Consider the following 25,725-nt stretch of genomic DNA (forward strand, 5'->3'; position numbering starts at 1 on the left):
CTATTTTGGGCATGTCATGGAAAATGTTTCAAAAATGGCCGATCTTCAAGCTCACAATGAGTTGCGATGCTACTGTACGTGTTGTGAGCTTATTATATAGATCAGCATTTCTTTTTTGACACTACATTTTTTTACACTAAATGGTTAAATACAATCATGGTTCATTTGTGTATTCTGTATTTACTTGTTTGCTTGTTCATTCATAATTTGAAGCTTAATATTCATAATTACATTTAGCTATTTACATCTGCCCCAAACATCTTGCATTGGTCAGGCTGTAATTTAATGTATGCTATATCTTAAGACTCTTCCAAACCCACCTTTCTCTTTCATGAACAGAACGTCTTTGATTGTGCAGATATTTTGCCTGGAGATATCCTGTTTGTATCTTTGCTCCATCACGGCACACCTGCTGTGTGTACAGTTTGTTTCTTGCTCATGCTACTCTAATCTTGTCATAGGCGGTTGTAGCCTCTGACAGCGGAAGCGCGGGAAGGGGAGGGGGGTTAATATTTCACAGTGAGAGAAAAAGGAAACCCATCTATTTATAGATTAGATGGCACTTGTATGCCAATAAGAAATGTGTATGTAGTTACTACGTGTGGCCCCTGACGTTTCTGCTCACATTACAAACCACAATTACATTTATTTAATAACTTTGTTTATTAGTACTAAAGTAAAGTTAAAGGAGTAGTTCACCCCAAAAGATTCTATCAGTTATCAATTGTTTTTGACACGTTCCTAAGTCAATAATTTGATTGATTTTTGGTTGTCTGTCTCCAGTAGGAGACTCTGCCAGTCATCAAATTATTGCAAAAAGACAAATAAAAAAACAAAAAACTAAAAAACTAACTGCATCAATTCAATGCTTCATGGGGTGCGTAACTGATAGAAAATAAGGTACTTCTTTGAGTGAACTACTCATTCAAAATTGACACACGCAAAAAAGGCCTGAATCAGACCTGGGTTGTAACATGTACAGTACATGCCTGAAAATTCATACAATAATAACTCATCATGAATTATGTACACTTGAAATGGGGGCCTTATTGTAAAAATGACCCCTTGGCAGCTCTGTATAGGTTACATTTCCTGCTCTCACTCAGGCCATGCTTTATTCCTGAAGCTAACCAATTCTTGTTCCATGTCTTGTTCAGTGTTCTATAAAGCAATCACTCCCAGACCTAATATGTAGGCAACTTACTTTAACATATTCTATAAAAACATGAATATGTTAATAACACGGTTATCTCCATCAATGCGTACACAGCATTGCAGCATTAATGAGGGCAGGGCAAAGTAATAACTTGAATCTGCAGTCTATCACTAAACAAGGGGGGCTGGGCCTACAATAACAAGCCGGTTTCTTTCAAAACAAGCCGGCCGACCCCCCTCACCCTTTCCTTGTCTATCAAAAAGATGAACACGCACCAATGTCTCTGGCAGCCAAAGTGAATCAATTCAAACAACGAAGCTGCTGCCGGCTGCCTGTTCCAGGGTTTGTTATCATCTGAAGGGCAGAGGTTGGTAGTTTCAGTGAGTGCTGATCTGAAAACCAGATTTGTGTTATAAAAATTCATATGAAAGCTTTTTTTTTTTTTAGATATGCAGAGTGCAAGAAACCACCAGGGTTTTAATGTATAAAAACAGGATTTTGGAAGTGAGTCTGTAAACGCGAATAAATTGGATAGTGCCTAGCTCTGACTGGTCCTTAGCGTTGGATGGATATCTCCTTAACTTTATTTTAATGATTTAGCTTTTTATAACATACAGTAAATCTTCTCTTCTGGGGGTCCCTGGCACAAAACCATTTCAGATGGTGGTCCGCGGCCAAATACATATCGATTTGGAGGGTCCTTGACATGAAAACGTTCGAAAACCACTGCTCTAAGACAGTGGTTATCAACCTGTGGGTTGGGACCTCCCAGAGGGGTCCCCACATTATTTGGGGGGGTCCCCAGATGATTAACTTAATGTGCAACATTGTTTTCTCACTCAACAGTAAACAAATAAAGTTTAGGTGTATAGAGGGTATCTAAACATTTCTAAAGTGGCAATTTAAGGACTTTTTAATACCTCTAAAATGAGAAATTAAACATTGGCCAACATGTCAAATATTAGAGGCAGAAATTGTGAAAATAGCTCATCTACATGCTCACAACGCCTCGCAACGCAAGGCTCAAGTTTTGAAAAGTAATCAAATGAGGCCACATAGCATTTTGTGCAGGGGGGGAAGTGCAACAGGACTGGGGGCTGCACGGCCGCGAGACGCCACAAGTCAAACCGATGTTCACTCGACCACTGCTGTGATGATGAAGATGATGATGATAATGTGCACCCTACCCCACTCCCCCTCCCCCCGCATACACAGTTATACACACACACACACACACACACACACACACACACACACACACACACACACACACACACACACACACACAACCCACCCTCACCCTCTGGGGGTCAAGTGCATGATCGCATCATTCTGGCCACAGAAGCACAAGAGCATCAAACCCGACTTGATGCTGCTCAGCCATCTGTGGCGCTGGAACTCTTAAAATGGAGATAACCTCACATATAGCGGGGTCAAGTCCATTGAAACGTGTATCGTTGGCACCTCATGGAATTCACCGTGGAAAACATGCTCTCTTGTTCCAGCCACCCCTTGTGCTGCATTTTTCCACCATATTGATTCCATGTACAGTGTGATCCTGAAGCAGACGGCAGAAAATTACAATACCCATGTAGTTATTGATCTCCTTGTTGTGCTTGAGTGACTTAGAGATTTCAGTGTGGTGGATATTGACATCTTTGCTTTTTTTTTGTGTATGTCTTTGTGTATGTATGTATGTATGTATGTGTTGCGTGGCCCTCGCTCACCCATGTGTGTGTACTGTACATATCCATGCATGTGTGCATTCCTGTCCCGTGTGCGTGTGCGGGTGTTGTGGGCTGGCCAGACCCAGGCGGAGGCCCATTACAAGGGCCACAAACACGCTCGCAAGCTGAGGGCCCTGGACACCCAGAGGAGAAGACAGAGGAACGTCCCGCGTCCCTCGTCCACTGGGAAAGACAGGGAGAGAGAGAGAGCGCCGCCGACGGACACGCATCTGGAAGACGCAACGGGTATAAATATATATTTTTTTCTTCTTTTTTTTATAAATGTTTTTTTATTCAGCTTTCAACAATAGATAATAGGGAAGTTAGGCAGATACAATACATGCTTCCTTTGTTTCTTTTTCTAAAAGATTACAATACAATACAGGTACGAGACAACATAACGCAAAATAGTTGCACAAGAGTGGAGCAGTTAGCTTCAAAGAAAAACACTGACAGACAAGACGACATCCAACAATCCCCATACCCTTCCTTCCTGGATCTTTAGATCCCACTCAACTCACCACATAGGCATAACAATGTATCCTAATTAACAAAACAAAAAAATATATTAAGTCAGCAAAGTTCCCAAAAGTAAAAAAGAAAAAAGGGAGTAGAAGAGAGAATTTCTTTTTTTCCCCATTCATTCTGTGTTTACCTCTTTGGTTTGTGTTTGTTTTTGTCGGGAGCATCCTTTAATCTTCCTCTGAGTAATTAGCCATAAGAACTCCGAGTTGGTGCACTGTAAAATTCTATTAATAGTGTTAATTCAACCCTGAGAGTGGTTACCAAAGGGTATATTTGGTTTCATTTTGTACATTCTCAGAGTTCCCAATGGATGAATTAACACTGATGATTTTATAGCATTGCTGCCACTCAGCTGCTTAATTGCGAGGTATTACCTGTCGCACTATTCATCGAGTCTGTCTTAAGGATAATTACTGCCGAATGAACGTGAGTGAATAACGGAGCTATTTGAAGAAGGATGCTGTTGTAGCCGGACCTCCTTCAATGTTTCCAAAGCTGTCTCTCTCTCGCTCATGTCTTGACACGGTTCTCTCTCTCTGGTCAAACCTCTCATGGGTTACGTTTACATTATCTGTCCACATGTCGTGGGAATAGACTTGATTGTCACGTGATCCGCGCTAAACCTCAGATACTGTAGATCAGGGGTCTTCAACGTTTTCAGGCCAAGGACCCCTTAGTCGAGAGAGAGATGAAGCAGGGACCCCCACAACCTATTAATAGATTACATATAGTTTCATCTTTTGACAGCTCAATCATCAGTGTATTTTGGAATCATGTCAATTTGTGTTTTCAGATATTTAACTACTTGAACCGTCAATACTTAATAAACGTGACCTTTCACTCTGAACTTAGTCTGCTCTTTTTCCCCTCTACACCAAAGCTCTTTGCCAAAAATGGACCCCCTGTTGAAGACCACTGCTGTAGATGTTACATTTAATCAGTTGATAATATACATTCTTATTCTTTAAACATCTTACCTCTTTAAAAGTGCATCACGAATGGTCTGTTCTGCTGGAACTCCTCTATGCTGCCAGTGTTTGCTGTTAAGTGCTAACTTCCTGGAAATAATGAGGGCTCCATTACATGCCATTGTTGTAAAGGAAATTGGTCAACTGGAGAGAGCAGAGTCTCTCTTTTCATCACTGGAGTTTGCCTAGCTACATCCCTGTAACTGTAAGGTAATGTAGCTACTACTACACAAGGAGCATACAGTGCTAAGTAGTTTGAATGTTTTTGATGCTTTTGACAATTAACCAAATCAGTCCTGTTGTTGGCTGTTCATCTGTTTGCAGTCAATAATGAAGCCAAGTGATACAGCAATTGGTGCGTTACGTGCGTAATCTGTCTCTCGATGATATTTATTTGTCATGGCTAATTGTTTGTATCTACAGAGCCAGGCTTGTCAAGCAGAAAGCCAACAATACATTGAATAACTTTGTTTACATACTTTATTGCAGTTATTATATATAGATTACAGTATATAAGTTATTATAAGCAATATGCTGTTTACATGCACAGCACAAAAACATAACGAGTTTCCCAAATATGATTAGTATAGTCTACTATATATTGGTTTGCCCTGTGTATGTAAGCATAGGCATTAAGGTTTACAAGGGAAATATCAGTGAGCAATTGGCACAAATTAAGGCAAAAAACCAATGCAGAAATTGACAAGCAAGGTACTGTAGGTGGAAATATTTATTAAAACCAGGCAGGGGTTAGAGACAGTGGCAGGCAGGTCTTGGCTCAGGTAAGTGGATACGGTATTCAGGTGTTGTTTTGGCAGAGAGAACTTGAATAAAAGAGCTGGCTGTGGGCTTGGTGGACTGACGAGGCACACAAGCAGGCAGGTACTCCTGAAGACCAGGACACTAACTGGCAGACATGCAAGCCAACAAACAAACTGGCACATTGATTGGCACAGTGATTGGGCAAATTGACAAATTGTGAATGGAGCAATGATCTGGCATTTGGTGCAGGGTGATTGTAGTGTCATGCAGATGACTTGGGGTGCGTTCGGAAATGCGCCCTCAACGCACTGGTGTGCCATGTCGTCGTTAGTTTATTCGGTGCGGTGTCGTTCGGAAAATCCAGTGAGGCTGCGCATTGGGTTTGCTGAGTAATGAAGTAAAGTAATATAAATTGAATCAGTCAAGCATGCTATCCTTTATGGTCCATTTCGGTAAATGTTCACACTCACAGGATCTTTAACACTGAGGGTTTTACTACGTACTACAGTGTGTAGTCACTTAGTTTGGGTTTAGATAACAGGCTCATAACGTGTGTTTGCTTTATGAAGGAAATGCTGTTCCACACTGTCCCATAATGTCATAATCTACTGACAATATAAAGTAAATTATGTAATGACAGTTTAACACACTGACTGGATAACAAGTGTCTATCCAGTCAGTGTTTTCTTTCAATTGGGGTAGTTATCTGTGGGATTTAAAGTTGTATTCGTTAAATGAAAGTGCTTCATGTTCATCGTTGGTCACGTCACAGAAACCTCCTCATATTTAAAGGATAAATGAAGAATGATTAAACTGGGACTATATGAAGTAGGGCTTGATTTTCCACCTGGTCTTTTGTCATGCTGCTGGTCTGCTACACACACTGTGAGAAAATATTGTTGTGAACCAATTCTCATATGATGACCTGCTCTCTCCGTCTTTCATCATTGATTCTTCTCTTGGCTGCTTTCAGCGCCCATCAATTCCACCCCACCACATAATGACAGGTTTGTTACATGTGTTGGTTGCCATGGTAGTTGATTGATGGAGACTTGGGGAGCTGGCACAGAAGACGAGGGAAAGGAAAGGACGGTCAGAAACGGACGGAAGGACACAGCGAGCATTGAGCCATTTACTGTGTTAACATGCACAATATTTTTTACCGCCGAATAAAGCAGTAATATACACAACTGGTTATTGAAATGGTCATGTAAACACTGTTATCTGAATGCATGTAGAGACGGCCGATGTGTAGAGGCAGTATATGCACACAGTAGAGCATACTGTGTACACACACACACACACACACACACACACACACACACACACACACACACACACACACACACACACACACACACCCCCACCCCTCAACATCACGCACACTAGCACATGACACCTTGCATATCGCGACTGCACAAACCCACTGTGCATTTCTTTTCTTTTTTACATTGTGTGCACAGTGGGTGACCAGAGAAGATTGTGTGCACAGTGGGTGACCAGAGAAGATTATATACTGTACTTATTGTGGGAGAAAAAAGCCCAATGTTCTCTTTGCAAAATACGGAAATGTATGCACAATTATGTTGAACATCAGTAAAGTAGGTTATGCACTGTTACAGTATGTTCTCTTAAGTGACCAGTAGGAGTCGCAAATGCAGCAACAAAGAGCTGCCTCCCTGCACAGCTTCACTCCCAAACGCTGCCAGCTGTGTTTTTTTGGAACATCCGTGCAACGCAAAGGATTTGAGTCTCCAGGGTGGCGAGCAGGCATAATTCAACTTAAAGCATGGATTAATTGAAAAGCATTTAGTAGCTCACAACAAGACCATTCAATGGTTTGTGGCTGCCTGAACAGACTTCATGGACATATTAAAGTTAATGGTCAGTTTTTTATTTTTTTTATTTTTTCAATGAGAGCTCTATTTCATCAGTTACCTCTCCTGATTGGATGAAAATTGTTATCCTTTCTTTTTATTTTATTTTATTTTTTGAACTGGAGAGACGGTGAGATGAGATGCACTGAATTATTGAACAAACATTCTGTAGCAATGATTGCAATGATCGAAACTATTTAACATTTATTTGAACAAAATAATATTCACTTACTGTACAGCACCTTTAACTGCACTATTGTTTTGTGTGTTTGTACCCAGGCCTAACCACCACTCCAGATCCCACCCAGATCAGAGGGGAAGACATACAGGGTGCTCCCGTCTCACAGAGCTCGGCTGTGGATGCAACCTCCGTCCTCTCGCCCACGCTGTCCTCACAGGAATCTCCTGATTGCCAGCTCTCCGACCTAAAGTCGGACAGCGTGCCCGTGGAGGGCTCTGCCACCCATGGCCCGGCCCCGAGCTCCGACCCCAAAGGCACAGTCCCGGGAGGTCAAGAGGAAGTGGCCGAGGAAGGAGAGGAGGCTAAGAAGAGCTCAGCTAAACAGCGCCTCCACTGTCCAGTGTGCAAGGTGACAGTCAACTCCAGCTCCCAGCTGGAAGCTCACTACAGTGGTACGTGTCTCTAAAGGGTCAAAGCAGGCAGGGTTCAATTTGTATAGGAAAGACTAACAGTGAAAATAGCTGCTCTACAACAGTGGTTCTCAACCTTTTCAGGTCACGACCCCCAAAATATTCATATCTTAACTCATCCTGACGAGCACTAAGAATTGAATCTTTACATGTTGTGTATAACACGGTTCTATTGTGAAAATAGCCGATCTATACATGCTCACAACGTCTCGCGTTGTGAGCATGTAGATCGGCTATTTTCACAATTTCTGACTCTAATATTTGACAATTTGGCCAATGTTTGTTTGGCCAATTTTTCATTTTAGAGGTATTAAAAAGTCCTTAAATTGTCACTTGAGAAATGTGCAGATACCCTCTATAGTATACACTTAAACGGTATGTTGGTTTGTTTACTCTTGAGTGAGAAAACAATGTTGCACATTAAGTTAATCATCTGGGGACCCTCCCAAAATAATTTGACACAATCTGTATAGGTATAAATCGCATGTCCTGAAAAAAAAGGGGAAAAAGTAAATGATGACGATCAATTGTATTTCCCATCTGATTGCTGGACCTAGGTTCAAGGCACAAACAAATGCTGGAAGGACAGAATGGCAGCCAGTCGCGACGCAGGTCCAAGGTGTCATCATCACCCCGGCCCGCCCACCGGACGAAGCAGCCAATGGCTAACAAGAGCAGAGCGTTGGGGGCGGGGACGCCCAGCCAGGCGTTCCACTGTGAGCTGTGCCAGCTGTCCGTCAACTCTGAGACACAGCTCAAACAGGTAGGCAGGAAGTCCCCTCATTTCCCCCAGTTAAGGCACACAAGAATGAAGACACTAACTCTATTTTGATTGTCTTAAGTACCAGCTCTTAAAAGCCTGTCCAAACCTTTTGTCGGAAAGGTCCGGTTCAACTACAAATTGACGTCACTCGCATCTTCTGAAAAGATTAACCCAAGTTCAAGTTCGGAAAGCTGCACGGAAAGTCGGAACTCTCAGACGAAAAGTTTGGTGGTCGGAAACAGTATGGACAGGCCTTTAAGTTAAGGCATAAGAGCTGGTACTTAAGACAATCAAAATATAGCCCTAAAAGTTGTTTTCAAACTGCCAATTTGCTAGCCTTATTTTTAAGACCTATGCACACTGCACAGCCACAATCTTTTTTAGCACTGTGAGTAGGGCTCAGTTTGTCTTTTTATTCTATATTTTTGCATCACTTTTGGTTTGTGTATGCTAAGGTATATAACCTACTGCACTACTGTATGTACTTTGTTGGACTTCAAATAGTGGAAAAGGCTGATCCACAAGCTATGCATTGTGAGCTTGTAGGCCTATTTTCATGTGGTTAAGAGAGAAGTTCTAGTATAAATGTGCTTGTGCTTTTCCTGTGACCTTTAAACGCAGTATTATCTTATTGTGGAGGCCCGACATGGCTAAACGAACTAAGAACAAACATTTTCATTTCTACTCTACCAGCTCGCTCCACTCGGTTGATGCTACTGTTTTGTCATTCACAGTTGTCCTCCTCCCCAGTTTACTGACTCCATCTCTGCTTGCTGTCTCTTCCAGCACATGAACAGCAGGAGGCACAAAGAACGTTTGGCTGGGAAGCCGGTCAAGCCAAAGTTCAGCCCCTTTAATAAAGTCCAGCCCTGCTCTATGTTAGCGGTGAGAGCACGACACACACACACACACACACACACACACACACACACACACACACACACACACACACACACACACACACACACACACACACAATCAATACATTAAATACATTCTGACCAATAACTTTCAACCTTTTGGTCATCCATTATAGGCGAAAAAAATCTAATCTTTTCAAATCTTTTCAGCACAGAAAATATCTGATCTATACACGCTCATAACATGTCCCATCACTACCAAGCTCCCTAAATCACATAATACCCACAGAATTGCTGTGGGAGAGTAGTTGCAGGTTCCCCTAAGGATCAGTGAGAAGTTTAATCTTGCTCTATGGTACCAAATACATAGTGCATTAATTTACTGCTGCAGCCCAGATTGTATGCTGCAAAACATAACTTTCATGTCATACTCAGGATTCAAGTCTTTTGAGCAAACTTGCTTGCTCAAGTGACAAATTGAATTTTGACCTACCGGTAGTACCACTTGTCAACCAGTAGGTGTCCTACCTCACCACTACATTTCTCAATGGAAGCGCAGAGAGACCAAATCATTGTGTTCATTATACATTACTGTACCAGTATTAAGATACTCTACCATACTAGCAATTAACATTGTATCCACTAAAAACAATGATGGATTGCAGGTTCAAACTGCTTGTTTCTGTAAATGTTAAGCTACTCTACTCTCACTCGTGCTGTTGGCATCCCCTTCTGGGTTTTGAATCAACACCAGCTGGTTGTGTCAAGAAGAGCAGTGTGTTGTATCAGTCACATGTTTGTTTTATCAATACCAGTTTGATATGTCAATATCGGTTTGTTCAAGACCAGAGCCAGGAATTGTGAACAGGCAGCCAACATCATCCTTTTGGAATCTAGAAAATGAAAATAAACAGCTTGGATGCATCAAAGCTATGGACTGAAATGAGTGTCTGATGAAGTCAGGACATGCAGTTAATTGAGGAGTAATTACTCAGTAGTGGCTATTGTGAGGACTCCTCCCTTGAGTCACAAATCATACTGTGTACAACTGGTTGACAGGTTGACATGAACCAGGGGTGTCGCACCAAGTGGCCCTGGGTACAAGGATTCACTGGATTATTTTGTGCTTTAACTATTGAAAAATAGCAGATATACAAGATCACAGCGCGGCACAGAGTGCCTTTTTTAAGAAATGTGAAAATTTGTGCAAGTCTTTGAATATTTCAAATCCTTCTAACGTTTTTTTTTTTGTGTTTCTATGTCAGTGTTGCTCAAACTTTTGCATGTGAAGGACCCCAAAAATGTATTTGGCCATAGACCCCCATCTCAACATATTTAGTTCCAGGGACCCCTCAGAAGCAAAATTTGAGTTACAAATGTTTGCTTAAAAAATACATATATTCAAAGATTTGCACAAATTCAAAAATAGCAGATCTACAAGCTTGCAGTGCAGCACTCGGTGCCGCGTTGTGAGCTTCTAGATCTGCTATTTTTCAATAGCTAAAGTATAAAATAATTAAGGCCCCTCCCTCCACATTGGGCCCTAGTAACTCAGTCCCACCTTCCCCCCCCCCCTTGTGACGCCCCTGCATGAACAGAAATATTGTTGTAGGATTACTGTATCTTCTAAGGTTTAGAGCTGGTGTCTGTTTTGCATCTCTCCGTGCAGACCAAACTGGCCCTACAGAAGCATTTGGCCAAGGTCTTGCCAGCGGGCTTCCTGGCCAGTGGCCTCAACCCAGCCACCCTGTGCACCATGGCCTCCGGACCGCTGGCTCTACGGATCCCGCCGGGCTTCTTCCAGGGACCCCTGCTCAGTCCCGCGCTCTTTAGGCCTGCTCCGGGTCCCCTGAGGGCCACGCATGCTCCCATCATCTTTTCTCCCTACTAGCAGAGAGCCCAGCCCAGCTATCGCGCGTTGTAGCCTGGGCTAGGAGGACATCTAAAAACCTTTAACCTTGGCACGGTTCCTGTCCAAAAAGCTGAGCCTGCTCTTGCCCGGGGAAGGTCAAACTAAAGTATGAGTGACACAGGAACACTATGCAGTGACAGTGATAGCAGCAGGTCCAGTTTGGCTGGCTCAGGTACAGTATATAATAGCCCCTGGTGTGCACTGCGTCCCAGTGCTGACTACAACATCTCAGCATCACAACGGAAGGTTCCTGCTTCCTGGCTCAGCGTTTCTTCTCGGTAGCTGTTGAGTGCAGCTCCCTGTGGCCTGGACACTTCTGGAGCCATAAAGACAACTAGAACTTTTTTTTGTTTCCTGTTCTATTGATAAGACTACATTAGATCAATGCACTAGGTCTGTGTTCATGTCTGTTGCCAAAATCCTATCTGTTTTTAGGTCTGTCCAGTGGCATTCTCCATAAGTTGCAAGCTGAAAGGAGCCCTGGAACACAGCAGCGGCACCAGGTTAAAGTACTTGTACTCTGCATCAGTGAAGCCCACCAATGGCGAGAACTGGTTCCCCATCAACATTTACCTACTTACGTTTTTGTTCAGACAGTTCTTCATGTTTTAAAGTAGCAGTCTGCCACTTGTTACCTTACCTGTAAAACAAAAACAAAACAAAAAAACTCACAAAGAGGGGTGGGTGTGTTGTAATTGGTAATAACTGAGTTTCATCATCTTAGGATATTAGTTTGTTCATTCATGGGGGAAATCCTGGTCAGTGTACAATTAAATCATAAATAATATATGTATAGATTAACACAGCGGGTGCCCACGAGGTGTCTACACGCCAATCTCTTTGATATCCCAGGAGGCCCACGACGCGTTGACGTGTTTACTATATACAGTATTAACTTTAAATCTCACCGTTACGTTGGGGCTGCGCCTGGATGTAGCCCATTAGCCGCTAGTCGCTTCGAGTCGACGCTGAGAGCATCGCGCGGCCGTTTTTCTCCGTATACTCCAATGCATTTCCCCATCTTTAACGCCCTTTATCTCTGATGTTTGTTTTATGGCTAAAACTGTGGCCGCGTGCGGCAAAATGTCCACATTTTGATCTGCAATGAACAGCTATGATCAACACTGGCCCATACAGTAAGTTACACAATAACATCCTGTCTGCGCTCATGTGACCAAGTGACGTCATCACGCATGCATTGACGCAACAGGGCCTTGTATTCTTCTATGGAGGTCAATAGAGTGGCTCTGGGCACTTAGCTGGGGCTCTGGCGCCACCTTTTGTGCAGCCGATGTGTTAAGAGCTTTCTCCAAGGTTCTTAAGCTAGAATGCAAAAACAAAAGAGATAAATAGCAATATTATAAAAAATATAATAAAGCAAAAAGATATCATATATAAAGTACTGGTACAGGTACAGTACTGGTCATGAAAAGGTGGTAGTGGTGTAACTCTATTTAGAATTGTATTATTAGGGGGCCAGGGAGCACAGGGTTTCTTAACTGTGCCCCTGATTACATCTTCTGTTTTACTTTTCACAAAAAGCTTATTTATAATGACGATGTTGACTTCAAGTCCTAATCTCTAGGAAGATGTATAACGTTCAAGTGTGGATTAACGTGATTGCATCTTGGCAGCTATACTGTATGTACGTTAATTATGTTTTGATGCGTTTTTTTCCAACATGAACGATGGATTTTACTGTCTCTATTTCCTCTCTGTGTGTACAGTGACAATCAACCAGTTTAAGTGAAACACATCCAAGCACACTGGTTCTCAACTTTGCTCCAATTGGTACTTTTGCACAGACAGGTACAGTACTTAATAAAAGTTTCCTAGTCTTGACTCTGGGCTAAGCAAGTCCCTGAATAAACGGCTACAATGAAAACCATATTCTATATTCTGGTTACCCAAGACCATTGTTGAGAACCATTGTTGAGAAAGGACCTTTTTCACAGGAGACAATTGACATAAAAGCAGTTGAAGGCAGTTAATGTTACTTGTGGTACTGTGTACTAGCAGTGCATTTCCTAGTCTTAACTTTGTGCTGGCACACAGAAACACCATAGAAACAGACACCAAATGTGCATCTTTCAGCTTTTCTTTGACCCAGAGCTGTAAGTCAGCACATTGGCTTTAATGACAAACTCTCTGATGTTGGTGACGTGTGCCAATGAAGGCTGTGCTGAACCTGATATACTGTGTAAGTGCAATATGAAGTGCCAGGATGCTAATGTTTTTTTTTTCTCCCATGAAGCTAAATGATCAGTATTAAGTATCAGTATGTTCTTAAATTCATGTTTTGATGTTCTTAATTTAAGTAGTTAAGATTTACAGAGTTGGAATCAAGTCCTCAGAACCGGGAGGAATAAATGAAGCGGCTATCCCCCGTTGGCAGACTCTGGTACGGAACTTGACCACAGCTGGTGCCCACTGCAAGAACGAGGCATAAGGGTTTTAGACCAATGAGCTTGACTCACAGGCCTGCACACAGAGGTAGTTCATGACGTAGACCAGGGGTCTTCAATGAAAAGGTTGTGGGGGTCCCTGCTTCATCTCTCTCTCAACTAAGGGGTCCTTGGCCTGAAAACATTGAAGACCCCTGACGTAGACGCATATAAAGGACACTACTGTGCATGTGATACAGTAGGACCCCACAACGTCATGGCCTAAACACGGAAGAACCAGGTAAAAGGGGAGTATGCGCTGGGTGAGCAACTTCATTGAAATGAATGGGCTCCGGTGTTCACTCAAGGTTTTATAACTCTGCCTCTGATATGGTTGGGATGAAAAGAATATATACAAGGTATGTCTTTCAGTTCAGCAACCCAACACAAGGAGCGCCCTTGTTCCACCTGACACTGTTGGTCATCCTAGCAATACATATTTTAAAGTAGGTTTTTTTTAAGTGTAATGTGTTGAAATTCATGACTAGCTTAACTGTACATCCATTGCAATAATGTAATTTATTTGTTATAAGAAAAGGGTATTGTTGAATATTATGACCTTATAAAATATTTCTTTTTTCACTTGACCGTTTCTTTCTTTCATTTAGATTAGACACTTTGAGTACACTGAGCACTAATCACTAATGTTTTATTTTTCAATGAGATCAAGTCTGTCTTCAACATTGAACATGCATTTTGAATCCTAAATACATGCAGTACTGTAGGCTACATCAGCTAGAACCCACTCCCTTGTGTTTAAAAATATATTTCTGTTGCTTTCATATTTTTGGGGGACATCATTTTTAGATTCAACAACCTGAAACATTACATATTCCACAGTTATTAGCGATTATCTATAAAATGAAGATATTTACAGTGTATAATATACAGTATATAGGAACAGAACAGCTTTTTGTAAATGTCTGGCGGACAATGGGAATAATCTATATTGCACTGACACCCATTTACATGTATGTTTTTAAAGGCAGAACCCTCACTTGGCTCATCGTTACTTTCTCATGATGACAATGCATCAGGGAAAACACCACTTCTCTTTCTTCTCTCTTGTCACTTCCCTATCTTCACTGTGTAAGAAATAGAAAGGTTATTCTGAGCAGAGACTGAGCAGAGACATTCATCACAGCAGAGGATGGGGCCCACTCTGCCATACGTGCTCCTCTGTGAGTATATCACTGTTATTACTATTAGATCTATTGGACACATTTGTCAACCTCAGCATCATTATCATTCTGTTAAAGTTAAGCTGCTGAGTTTGAATACAGTAAAAGCATGTCAATGGAATCAATTTACAAGTTATTTGTGTAGGATCTTGACCAATATTTTAACCTTGCTGTAGATCATTTCATTTCAACAATATTTTAATTAACAACCACAGGATGATGTAACTATACAGAGGCACCATCTAACATCTGCTTCTAATATACCATAAGGGGCCAAGGCCTTAGGGCATATAGTCCCTTCTTGTTGTTCTATACCTTTTATTATTCTTATGCCGTTTTACACATACTCGCCATATTATCTTAGTTTTTACGAAACTCAGCAATATTTTAGAAGGCTATGTCAAGTTATCATGACTCAAAGCCCACAACCATTAGCCTAAGGGTGGCGCTATAGCGATCAATTGAATGCAAAACTTTGAACAGGTATAACACATGCCCTGTTTGACCTAAAGCCATGAAATGTTGATACACATATGCGTTTCCTCATGCCGAACAACTTTCCCACTCTGACTTTTGACCTCAGACCTTTAGATCTCCCACTTGAATTATATTATCATATTTTATTTCATATTTCATTACAAAGCTGCAATATGGTAGAGGGCTAAGGTGAAGACACGAAACTCACAAGCCAAAGGGTGGTGCTGTAGCAATCAATTGAAAAATTTAAACTTTGAACAGGCATAGCTCACCTACAGCCATAAAACCTTTGCTAGTTCGGGGCCTTAAGGGGAGAAAATGGTCATTTCGTGCAAATCATTCTAAAAGTGCCGCATTTTGCACAGATGTAGCCTAGGGCATGCTCTAATGATTTAGCTAGGGCGCCCGAGTCGGCGACCTTCGGGGTTGCCACAGCGGCCAAATCAAGTTGGGCTCCCATCGACTTTCTATACAGAAGGAAAATACCCAGAAAGAAATCTACTTTAAGTAGGATGTGAGGGGTCTAACTAGGGGTTTGTCATGATTCTGAATCCATTGCAAGCATTTGTTTTGCACTAAAAACATTCTTTGGGCTACAAATGGCCCCACAGAACGATGGTTTAGTGATGAGTCATCACTTTTCACAGTTTTGTGGGTGTTTTGTGGGGCCATTTGTAGCCCAAGGAATGATTTTTTGTGCAAAACAAATGCTTGCAATGGATTCGCAATCATGACAAACCCCTAGTTAGACCCCTCACATCCTACTTAAAGCAGATTTTTTCAGGGTATTTTCCTCCTGTATAGAGGTCGATGGGAGCCCAACTTGATTTGGCCGCTGTGGTGACCCCGAAGGTCACCGACTCGGGCGCCCTAGCTAAATCATTAGAGCATGCCCTGGGCTACATCTGTGCATAATTTGATGCTTTTAGACTGATTTGCACGAAATGAGCATTTTATCCCCTTTAGGACCCAAACTATGCGTCTCCTCATGAGGAACAACCATCACAGTTATATGAAAACATTTTGATCTATTTCCTCCTGGGATTTTTGCACAATGTGCAAAAAACTACACATGAACTTTGTTTTTTTTATGAGCCAACGAATATTGCAGTTTTATATTCTTCTGCCCCTAACACATACATGCATGAAACTTTGCATTATGGTAATTATAATAATCTTTATTTATAGAGCACATTTCAGACAGTTCAAAGTGCTTTACATTCAGAAAGGTAGAGAAAACAACAGCAAACGCTGTCCACTGTCCATACAATTGAGGGAAGTACAGTTGCCATGCATGCAAGGCTGTGATGCAACCACTCAGTCTGCTCTCAGTGTTGCTTCTGTGGATTGTTTTTGTTTTACCTTTATTTAACTTGGCACGACGATTAAGAACATGTTAAAAAGGTAGAAGGCCCATAGCCGTAGGATCTTGTGTCCCCAGGGCAAACTTCTACAGCTGCCCAAGTTGAAAGATTGAGTCATCATGTGAGCAATATTTGTCAGAAATCCTGTCTATTTTGGCCAAGCGTTGTTGTTATAAGGAAAAAATGCAGATCTTAGGCTTAACTTGTTATGTCTCATATGTTTTTCAGTGCTGAGTGGCTTCTTCTGCTATGGCCATAATCAAGGTGAAGATTTATTTTCTATATATATTCACTTTATACCCAGTCACTATCATATTTCCACCTGTCACATATCTGTTTAGCCTTACTTTCAAAAGGAATACACATTGTACATTTTGTTTTGTTTTAAGGAACAGCTATTTAGTTTTGAAATAATCAATAACATAACATAATAGCAAACCATAAATAAATCGGACTCAGAAGAAATAACTTTTGTAGGGAGAAAGAAGACAAACGTGTTTAATGTGAGATGCATAGCACTGTGGTTATATAGAGAGTTGTAGCATCCTGTCATTCAATGTTGTAACACGCTGTGTCTCACAAGGCTGTTGTTTCCTTTGTGGTCAGTGAGTGACTCTTAGTCTTCAGTGTTTAGTGTAAGTTATAGGCCTACACGTAGTCTCCGCCAGGCCGATGTTTTGCACCATGTCTGTCTGTCTGTCCGTCCTACAGATTTTGTCCAACACAAATTGGTATAGTATCTCCAGTTGTTAAACCAAACAATATATATTTTTACATATGTCATCCTGATTGGGTAAGATTGCTTTCCAACGTTTTCAGGAGTGCTCCGTATTGAACAAAATGCCTCAAATCATGAACACAGCGTGCGATTGCATGATAATGCACACACTTAAAATGTTATCTGTTTGTTTTTCCTAAAGAAAAATCTTTGTGTAATTTTTCCTAGATCCTAGCTATTTGGAGAAATAATGCGGCTCACTAGTGACAGTTTTATTTTATTTCTCTGTCCCAAATAAATAACAGATGAACCAATATATACAGAATATAGGAAGAGAAGTCACTGCAACGAAGCAGAAGGCCCGCAACACTCCAAATTAAATAAAGTCTTTACGGTGCACGGCTCAAGAATATTATTAAATGTTTCATTTTTCTATATTATATTTCTTTATTTGCATTCTTTCAGGCATGCAAGAAAATATATCATTATCTTCAGTTCAATAGACATACAGTAATATCATGTCAAACAGCAAACCGTGTTTTTAATCCATAGAAATTTTCTTTCCAACAGACCAACCCCAGGCTGTTCTGAGATTGTCTCCTCCATGGTTGAGTCCTGGAGCCTCAGTGACTCTGAGCTGTGAAGTTAAAGACTCATCTGCAGACTGGAGGTTCTACTGGTACAGAGCTGTTCCTAAACCATCAGACAACTCTTACACTTATGAACTCTTACCTGGTAGCCACACTGGAACTGTAGACGGCTCCTACATCATTCATGGTCCTACAGGCACAGGAGGATATGTGTGTAAAGCTGGGAGAGGAGACCCAGTTTATAACACTAGTTACAGTGAACCTCAGTTTGTGTGGTCTGGTGGTGAGTGTGACTCATAATTCATCACTCTTAATTCTAAAAGGATGTTTTCTTGATAACCTAGGACTCGTAAATTCTTCACTTCCCCTGTTTTTTCTTTCAGTCTTTAACAGTGGTGGACAATAATTACATTTACTTGAGTACTGTAATTTATTTTTTCTTTTTGCAAGCACGACTTTCACTCCACTGTATTTCGAAGAGACATATTGTGCAATTAACTCCATTACATATCTAGGAAAGGGACCCAGACTTACAAAAATACATTAACCACTTAAATATAGTAAAAATAGGCAATCTAGAAGCTCACACACATTATGAGCTTTTACTGTAGATCTGCTATTTTTCAGTATTTTGAACATTTCTGGAATTTCTTGTACATTTGTTCGACATTTTCTAAATTTCAACACAGCAATGCATTGATTGCGACCGTAGGTCAGACCGGCACAGCTTGTCCGTATGTTTTGTATGTATATGTGTAATGCCTGACACTGTGGTTCCCCTGACACATCACTGTGACATCACAGGTGATGTCAGATACTCAGAGCAGAGATATCCATATATGGGCATAAACAGGTGACATCAGCATTAAGGATCTCCATATATGGGCATGAAAGGGATTGTATCCCAGATGATGCCCTGTTAGGAGAACCACACTATGATCTCCATATATAGGCATAAAAGGGATTGTATCCCAGATGATGCCCTGTTATCCCTGCGATGCCAGGGGGAACAAATCCCTTTATGCCCATATATGGAGTTATGGAGATCCCTGTGATGCCAGGGGAAAGATCCCTTTTATGCCCATATACAGTATGGAGAGCCTTTAATGTCCACATCACTGATCTCCATATATGGGCATAAAAGGGATTGTGTGTCTCTCTCTCAATATGTGGAGCTGACTACCCATCACCTGGATCTCCATATATGTAAAAGTCCATATATGGGTATTCCCCAGAATCCCTTTTATGCCCATAATGGAGATCCCTGATGTCATCGATATACATCACTGGCCAGATGGCCAAGACATGGCACAACCTCGCCCTTTAGGGTAAGGTCGCTTGTCGCCCTAAGGCGTCTTACTGGTATACCATACATACTTTGTCCACCACTGTTCTCTGATCTTTCTTTTTCTCACCTTTCTTGAGATTAATTCACTCTGCCATTTTAACACTGCTCTTTGTTTGACCTCTGATCCTGTGTTGTGTTTTAGACGTTCATTCTTCAGCTTCTCTCACAGTGAGTTCTAACAGAACTCAGCACTTCATCTCTGAGTCTGTCTCACTGAACTGTGAGGGAAACTCTACTGAATGGAAAGTGAAGAGTTACACTGACCAACTGAAGGAGTTTTCACCTAGACCTTCAATGACTGGATCTACATGGACCAAAACCTTATATTCAAGTGACAGTGGAGTGTACTGGTGTGAATCCGGACTGGGAGAGTACAGCAATGCTGTCAACTTCACTGTAGTTAGTGAGTCCAGTTACTGTACATAAAATACTGCTATGTTTCCACTCCATCAACTCATTAAAAGCATGCTTTTGTATTTGCTCAGTGTGAATCCTAAGACTGTTTTTATCTTCTTAACTGTTTTACAGATGGTTATGTCATCCTGGCGAGTCCTGTTCACCCTGTGACTGAGGGAGATTCTGTGACTCTTCACTGCAAATATTTTACAGGGGTGTCACTCTCCAACGTGGACTTCTATAGAAATGAACAACTGGTCGAACATAAAACCAATGGAGAGATGATCATACCTGCTGTCTCTAAGTCTGATGAGGGCTTCTACAAGTGTAAATATTCTGGAGGAGAATCACTGCGGAGCTGGATGGCAGTGAGATGTGAGTTAACTGGCAACAATTGCATTTTTAGTTTGTCATGTATTTACAGCAGCGGCCCTGTCCTTTATGGTGCCCTAGGTGGCGTGGCGGTCCGCAGGCTGCAATGTCAGCCTTTTTTCATTTTTTTTTTTTCATTTTCTGAAAATCTTTTGAAAAATTCATTTTATTTGTTTTCTATTTCAACCCATAAAAATGGGTTAAATGCAGAGAACACATTTCACTGTATTTGGAAATATACTGTGACAAAATACGCAAAAGGTGTGGAGACCAAATTATAGTAGTATTATCATGAACAACATCATTATCATCATACTCATGGTTCAAAATAATGTGCTGTTAACTGTCTCTGTAACATCACAATCACATGGGATAGCTTTGTTGGAATCCTGTCTTTCCCTTTTACCACATATGGTGCCAACCCCGAGTTTCCCGAGTTTGTATTGGTACTAGTGCTGTGCCAACCCCGAGTTTCCCGAGTTTGGGCCGTTTTTTATTTTATTTTTTTATTTTATTTTTTCAAAAAAAAAAATTTTCAAAATTTTTTTTGGGACCTCCAGAAATGTATTAGGCATGATCGCGATCGCGAAATTGCATGTTTAACCCCCACACCAACCCATTCTTTCAAACATGGCAGCCATGTTTGTTTACATCTGTAGAAAACATAATGGCTGATAAATCATGAATGCCTGCACGGATTTCCAAGCGGATTTTTTTGTTTGAAAGCTGTGAACAGCATCTACACACGTGGTGCATCATCTAGGCATGGGCGTGCACTTTTTACACACTTGCACAATTACATGGAAGTCTATGGTAACCATGGCAACGCGGGACATTGGCCGGAAAAAATCATTGCAACATAAGTGTTAATACACATCAAATGCTATGCATTTCGAACCAGCAATCGCGGGTCATGAACATACTTTTATATCTACACAACCAGCACACACGCATACACAGGAGCAGGTATTTTGACAGATTAACCTCTTAAAAAGGGTAACGGAACCTAGTAAGTTCTCACTTTTGGGTGTGACATGCATGCAAGTCCTAAATTCTAAAACCAGACTTCACACCCACATCTCAGAGATGCTGAATATATACTTCTGTTTCCTTTTGCTGCTGTGTGTCCATAAAAAAGGTGTTACATACATATTTTGACTGCATTCGCTATTTTTCTGCAATTTCCTTTTATTTATATTTTTTTTCGTCATCATACTCTGAAAACTAGACTTAAAACCAGATCAGGAGGGCAAAAAATGGGCAGAGCCAAGCCTCTGTATTGAATGAGAGCTGTGTGTGCGTGCAGTGTAGCCTGTCTGTTGCTGGAGAGCTCGGATGAATGCAGATAGTTTTCTTGACTTTTCCACTATGCAGAGACGAGAACAGTCATAGGAGTGGAAGACGGTATACAGAATATAGGAAGAGAAGTCACTGCAACAAAGCAGAATGCCCACAACACTCCAAATTAAATAAAGTCTTTACGGTGCACAGCTCAATAATATTCATGAAATGTTTCATGGTATACAGACTATACCTTTCTTTATTATATTTCTTTATTTGCATTATTTTATGGAGCTTTCAGGCATGCATGAAAATATATCATTATCTTCAGTTCAATAGACATACAGTAATATCACGTCAAACAGCAAACCGTGTTTTTAATCCATAGAAATGTTCTTTCCAACAGACCAACCCCAGGCTGTTCTGAGTTTGTCTCCTCCATGGTTGAGTCCTGGAGCCTCAGTGACTCTGAGCTGTGAAGTTAAAGAATCACCTGCAGACTGGAGGTTCTACTGGTACAGAGCTGTTCCTAAACCATCAGACAACTCCTACACTTATGAACTCTTACCTGGTAGCCACACTGGGACTGTAGAGGCTTCCTACATCATTCATGATCCTACAGGCACAGGAGGATATGTGTGTATAGCTGGGATAGGAGACCCAGTTTATTACACCAGTTACAGTGAACCTCAGTTTGTGTGGTCTGGTGGTGAGTGTGACTCATAATTCATCATTCTTAATTCTAAAAGGATGTTCTCTTGATAACCTAGGCTAGGACACTAGGACAGACTCAGTAAATTCTTCACTTCACTTCACTTCCCTTGTTTTGTTTTGTTTTGTTTCACAGTGGTGGACAGTAACTAAGTACACTTACTTGAGTACTGTACTTTTTTTTTTTTTTTTTTGCAAGCAGACATTCACTCCACTGTATTTCGTATAGACTTTATTGTGCAATTAACTCCATTACATAGCTAGGAAAGGGACCCAGACTTACAAAAATACATTAACCACTTAAATATTGTGAAAATAGGCAATCTACAAGCTCACACACATTATGAGCTTGTACTTTCCAGTAGATCTGCAATTTTTCACTATTTTGAACATTTCTGGAATTTCTTCCACATTTGTTTCGACATTTTCAAAATTTCAACACAGGAATGCATTGATATACCGTACATACTTTGTCCACCACTTTTCTCTGGTCTTTCTTTTTCTCAACTTTCTCGAGTTTAGTTCACTCTGCAATTTTGTTTGACCTATGATCTGGTGTTGTGTTTTAGACGTTCATTCTTCAGCTTCTCTCACAGTGAGTTCTAACAGAACTCAGCACTTCATCTCTGAGTCTGTCTCACTGAACTGTGAGGGAAACTCTACTGAATGGAGAGTGAAGAGTTACACTGACCGACTGAAGGAGTTTTCACCTAGACCTTCAATGACTGGATCTACATGGACCAAAACCTTATATTCAAGTGACAGTGGAGTGTACTGGTGTGAATCCGGACTGGGAGAGTACAGCAATGCTGTCAACTTCACTGTAGTTAGTGAGTCCAGTTACTGTAAATACTGCTGTGTTTCCATTCCATCAACTAATTAAAAGCATGCTTTTGTATTTGCTCAGTGTGAATCCTAAGACTGTTTTTATCTTCTTAACTGTTTTACAGATGGTTATGTCATCCTGGCGAGTCCTGTTCACCCTGTGACTGAGGGAGATTCTGTGACTCTTCACTGCAAATATTTTACAGGGTTGTCACTCTCCAACGTGGACTTCTATAGAAATGAACAACTGGTCCAACATAAAACCAATAGAGAGATGATCATACCTGCTGTCTCTAAGTCTGATGAGGGCTTCTACAAGTGTAAATATTCTGGAGGAGAATCACTGCGGAGCTGGATGGCAGTGAGATGTGAGTTAACTGGCAACAATTGCATTTTTAGTTTGTCATGTATTTAAACAGTATTCAAATTAAGGCCTGGACTGCCAGCGTGGCGGTCCCCAGGCTGCAATGCCAGCCTGACAGCATGTCACAAGTTTGAATCCTGATCCCGATGACCTTTGCTACGTGTCACTCCCCATCTCTCCCCCTTTCCTGTCAGTCAACTCTGTCCTATCAATAAAGACATAAAAGCCCCAAAATAAATCGTAAGGAATGCAAATGATATGCTTAACAGATTTACTCATTTACTACAATTACTTATTACAAATTCGCAAAACGTCGTACAGAGAAACGTTGTGAGCTTGTAGATCTGCTATTTTCACATTTATTTTTAATTTCTGACAGGAAAATGTTCTAAGATTCAATTCATTGATATAAAAAAGAAAACGTACTTCGTAACTTCGTAAATTTACTTTGTAAAATGAATGAATAAATAAATACAATCTAAATTTCTTCATTACTAAAAATAAATCTTTGTAAACTATGACAATAAAAAAACTTGGTCTCCTAGGCTTATAACTGTCGATGAATCACAATTTCTTAAAAAGTTTATGCAGGCCTACTGTACATACACAATAAGATGTTAATTATACTAATGTATTTATTTCAAATGCCATTTTTATTGACATCATTGTGTCTCAACCTCCAGTGGCTGTGCCAGGCCCTGTAGAACAGACTTCTCCACTTGTAGTGGGGGTGATTGTAGGACTGGTTGTTGTGATCCCACTGATGATCTTTCTGCTGCTGCTTTGTCGATACAGAACATCCAAAGGTCAGAACCATTCAGAGGGATTACACACACACACACACACACACACACACACACACACACACACACACACACACACACACACACACACACACACACACACACACACACACACACACACACACACTAAACAGCAGAGGACTTTGCAGTATTTAATATATTTGGTTTATTTTATTTATTTTTTAACAGATCCATGTTGTGCCAGGTAGGTACATCTCTTTGTTCTAGGCAGACCTGGAATTTTATATATTTAGGGGCAAAGCAACTTGATCTTTGGTGTTTTGTTGAGGGCACAGTGGCCAAATGCCCTGGCAGGAAGGCCAACACATCCCTATATTTTTTATACTTGATTTCTGATAAATATTTATCTTTTAATTATAGATCTGTTCAGTCTCAGGGAACCAATCAGGTCTCAGCTACAGATGATGTGTACTCCGCCCTGCAACACGGTCAGTCTTTAAACCAATCACGATGTCACCAATCTGACAGGTTCTTCTGATAAGGATATTTATTTTGTTCTAATTTAAAATGTAGATTAAAGTTTAAAGATTAAAGTATGTCAGTTCATTTTGTGTTTGTTTTCCTAATTAGCAGAATAATTAAATAGATTGAAACCATGTTTGAAATGAAAAAGGAAATAAGAACCACATTAATGCTTATTTGTTTACATATAGGCGACACAAACGTTTATGGAGTAATCAACGTCTCTGACTATGAAAATGGTACAGTATATGATTTTTAAAGATCCAATTAAATGGTCTTAATCTCATTTAACTTTCAGTAATATTCAGTGAATAATCAATCAAAACATTTGCTCAATTTGAATTACTAGCCCTTACCCGTTCAAAGATATGAGCTCCAAAATGATGTGCAGTGTGTGGGTTATGGGATGTGCACTGTGCATACAGTATATGAGGGATGGAAAGTAACTTTAACTGGTGCTTGCATGATAATATGTAGGAGCATCAATGTAAGAAATACCCGTTTAGTTTAATGGCTACCCCCCCCCCCCCCCCAGCCCGCCCGCCCACCCGCCCACGCACACACCCGCCTGCCTGCACACACACACACACACACACACACACACACACACACACACACACACACACACACACACACAGAGAGAGAGCTGGTTAAACATGTTGCCTCATGCTAGATGCAGAATAGATGAGCCTCAAGCTAGATGCAGAATAGATATAGATACAGCATAAACATGCTAATATACAGCATACGATTTGTGAAAGTGACAAACGGCCTTCACAGTTATGTCAGGTGTGTTCATATGCTGATGGTGATGCGATTTCAGATCAATTGCTCCAGCCACCGAGGAGAAACGCTGTGACAGACAGACACTCACTCACTCACTCACTCACTCAGACATTCGCAAAATTATAGTATAGATATTAGCGTTTTTTTTAGGTTTTTTTTTCGTACAAGTAATAGCCGAATGGCCCTATCTTCTTTAATAGTGAGGGATCCTTTTAAATTATACTGTCACTTTGTTTCAGCTCCAGACGTACAGTAGGACATCCCAACAACACCCACACACCTGGATGAAGTCAAATGTGACTTTACACACCTGACTGTATGAGTCACCAAGTGCCATGTGTTGAATTTCATGACAAGCTCAACTGTACATCCAATGCAACA

The 25,725-nt window shown here is 40.9% G+C and overlaps 1 protein-coding gene and 1 long non-coding RNA gene across 2 annotated transcripts in view; both read left to right on the plus strand.

Annotated features, from left to right (window-relative positions):
• The window catches only part of LOC308302922 (zinc finger protein 385B-like), a gene marked incomplete at both ends in the record, with an annotated part of 78,649 nt that extends 67,469 nt beyond the window's left edge, over positions 1 to 11,180 (plus strand). Inside the window, 5 exons of the mRNA XM_080747240.1 lie at positions 2,964 to 3,129; positions 7,295 to 7,648; positions 8,224 to 8,429; positions 9,216 to 9,314; positions 10,959 to 11,180. Of these exons, the coding sequence (XP_080603366.1) occupies positions 2,964 to 3,129; positions 7,295 to 7,648; positions 8,224 to 8,429; positions 9,216 to 9,314; positions 10,959 to 11,180 (1,047 nt within the window). The remainder of the gene's footprint in view (positions 1 to 2,963; positions 3,130 to 7,294; positions 7,649 to 8,223; positions 8,430 to 9,215; positions 9,315 to 10,958) is intronic.
• Positions 11,181 to 24,385: 13,205 nt separating this feature from the next.
• Positions 24,386 to 25,625, plus strand: LOC308303571. Its single transcript, XR_013963005.1, has 3 exons — positions 24,386 to 24,524; positions 24,750 to 24,797; positions 25,584 to 25,625. It is a non-coding gene; the product is annotated as an uncharacterized lncRNA (long non-coding RNA).
• The last annotated feature ends 100 nt before the right edge of the window (positions 25,626 to 25,725 follow it).

The sequence above is a fragment of the Nannobrachium achirus genome (genome assembly GCF_963921795.1).
Source record: "Nannobrachium achirus genome assembly, chromosome: 18".
Lineage (NCBI taxonomy): Eukaryota > Metazoa > Chordata > Actinopteri > Myctophiformes > Myctophidae > Nannobrachium > Nannobrachium achirus.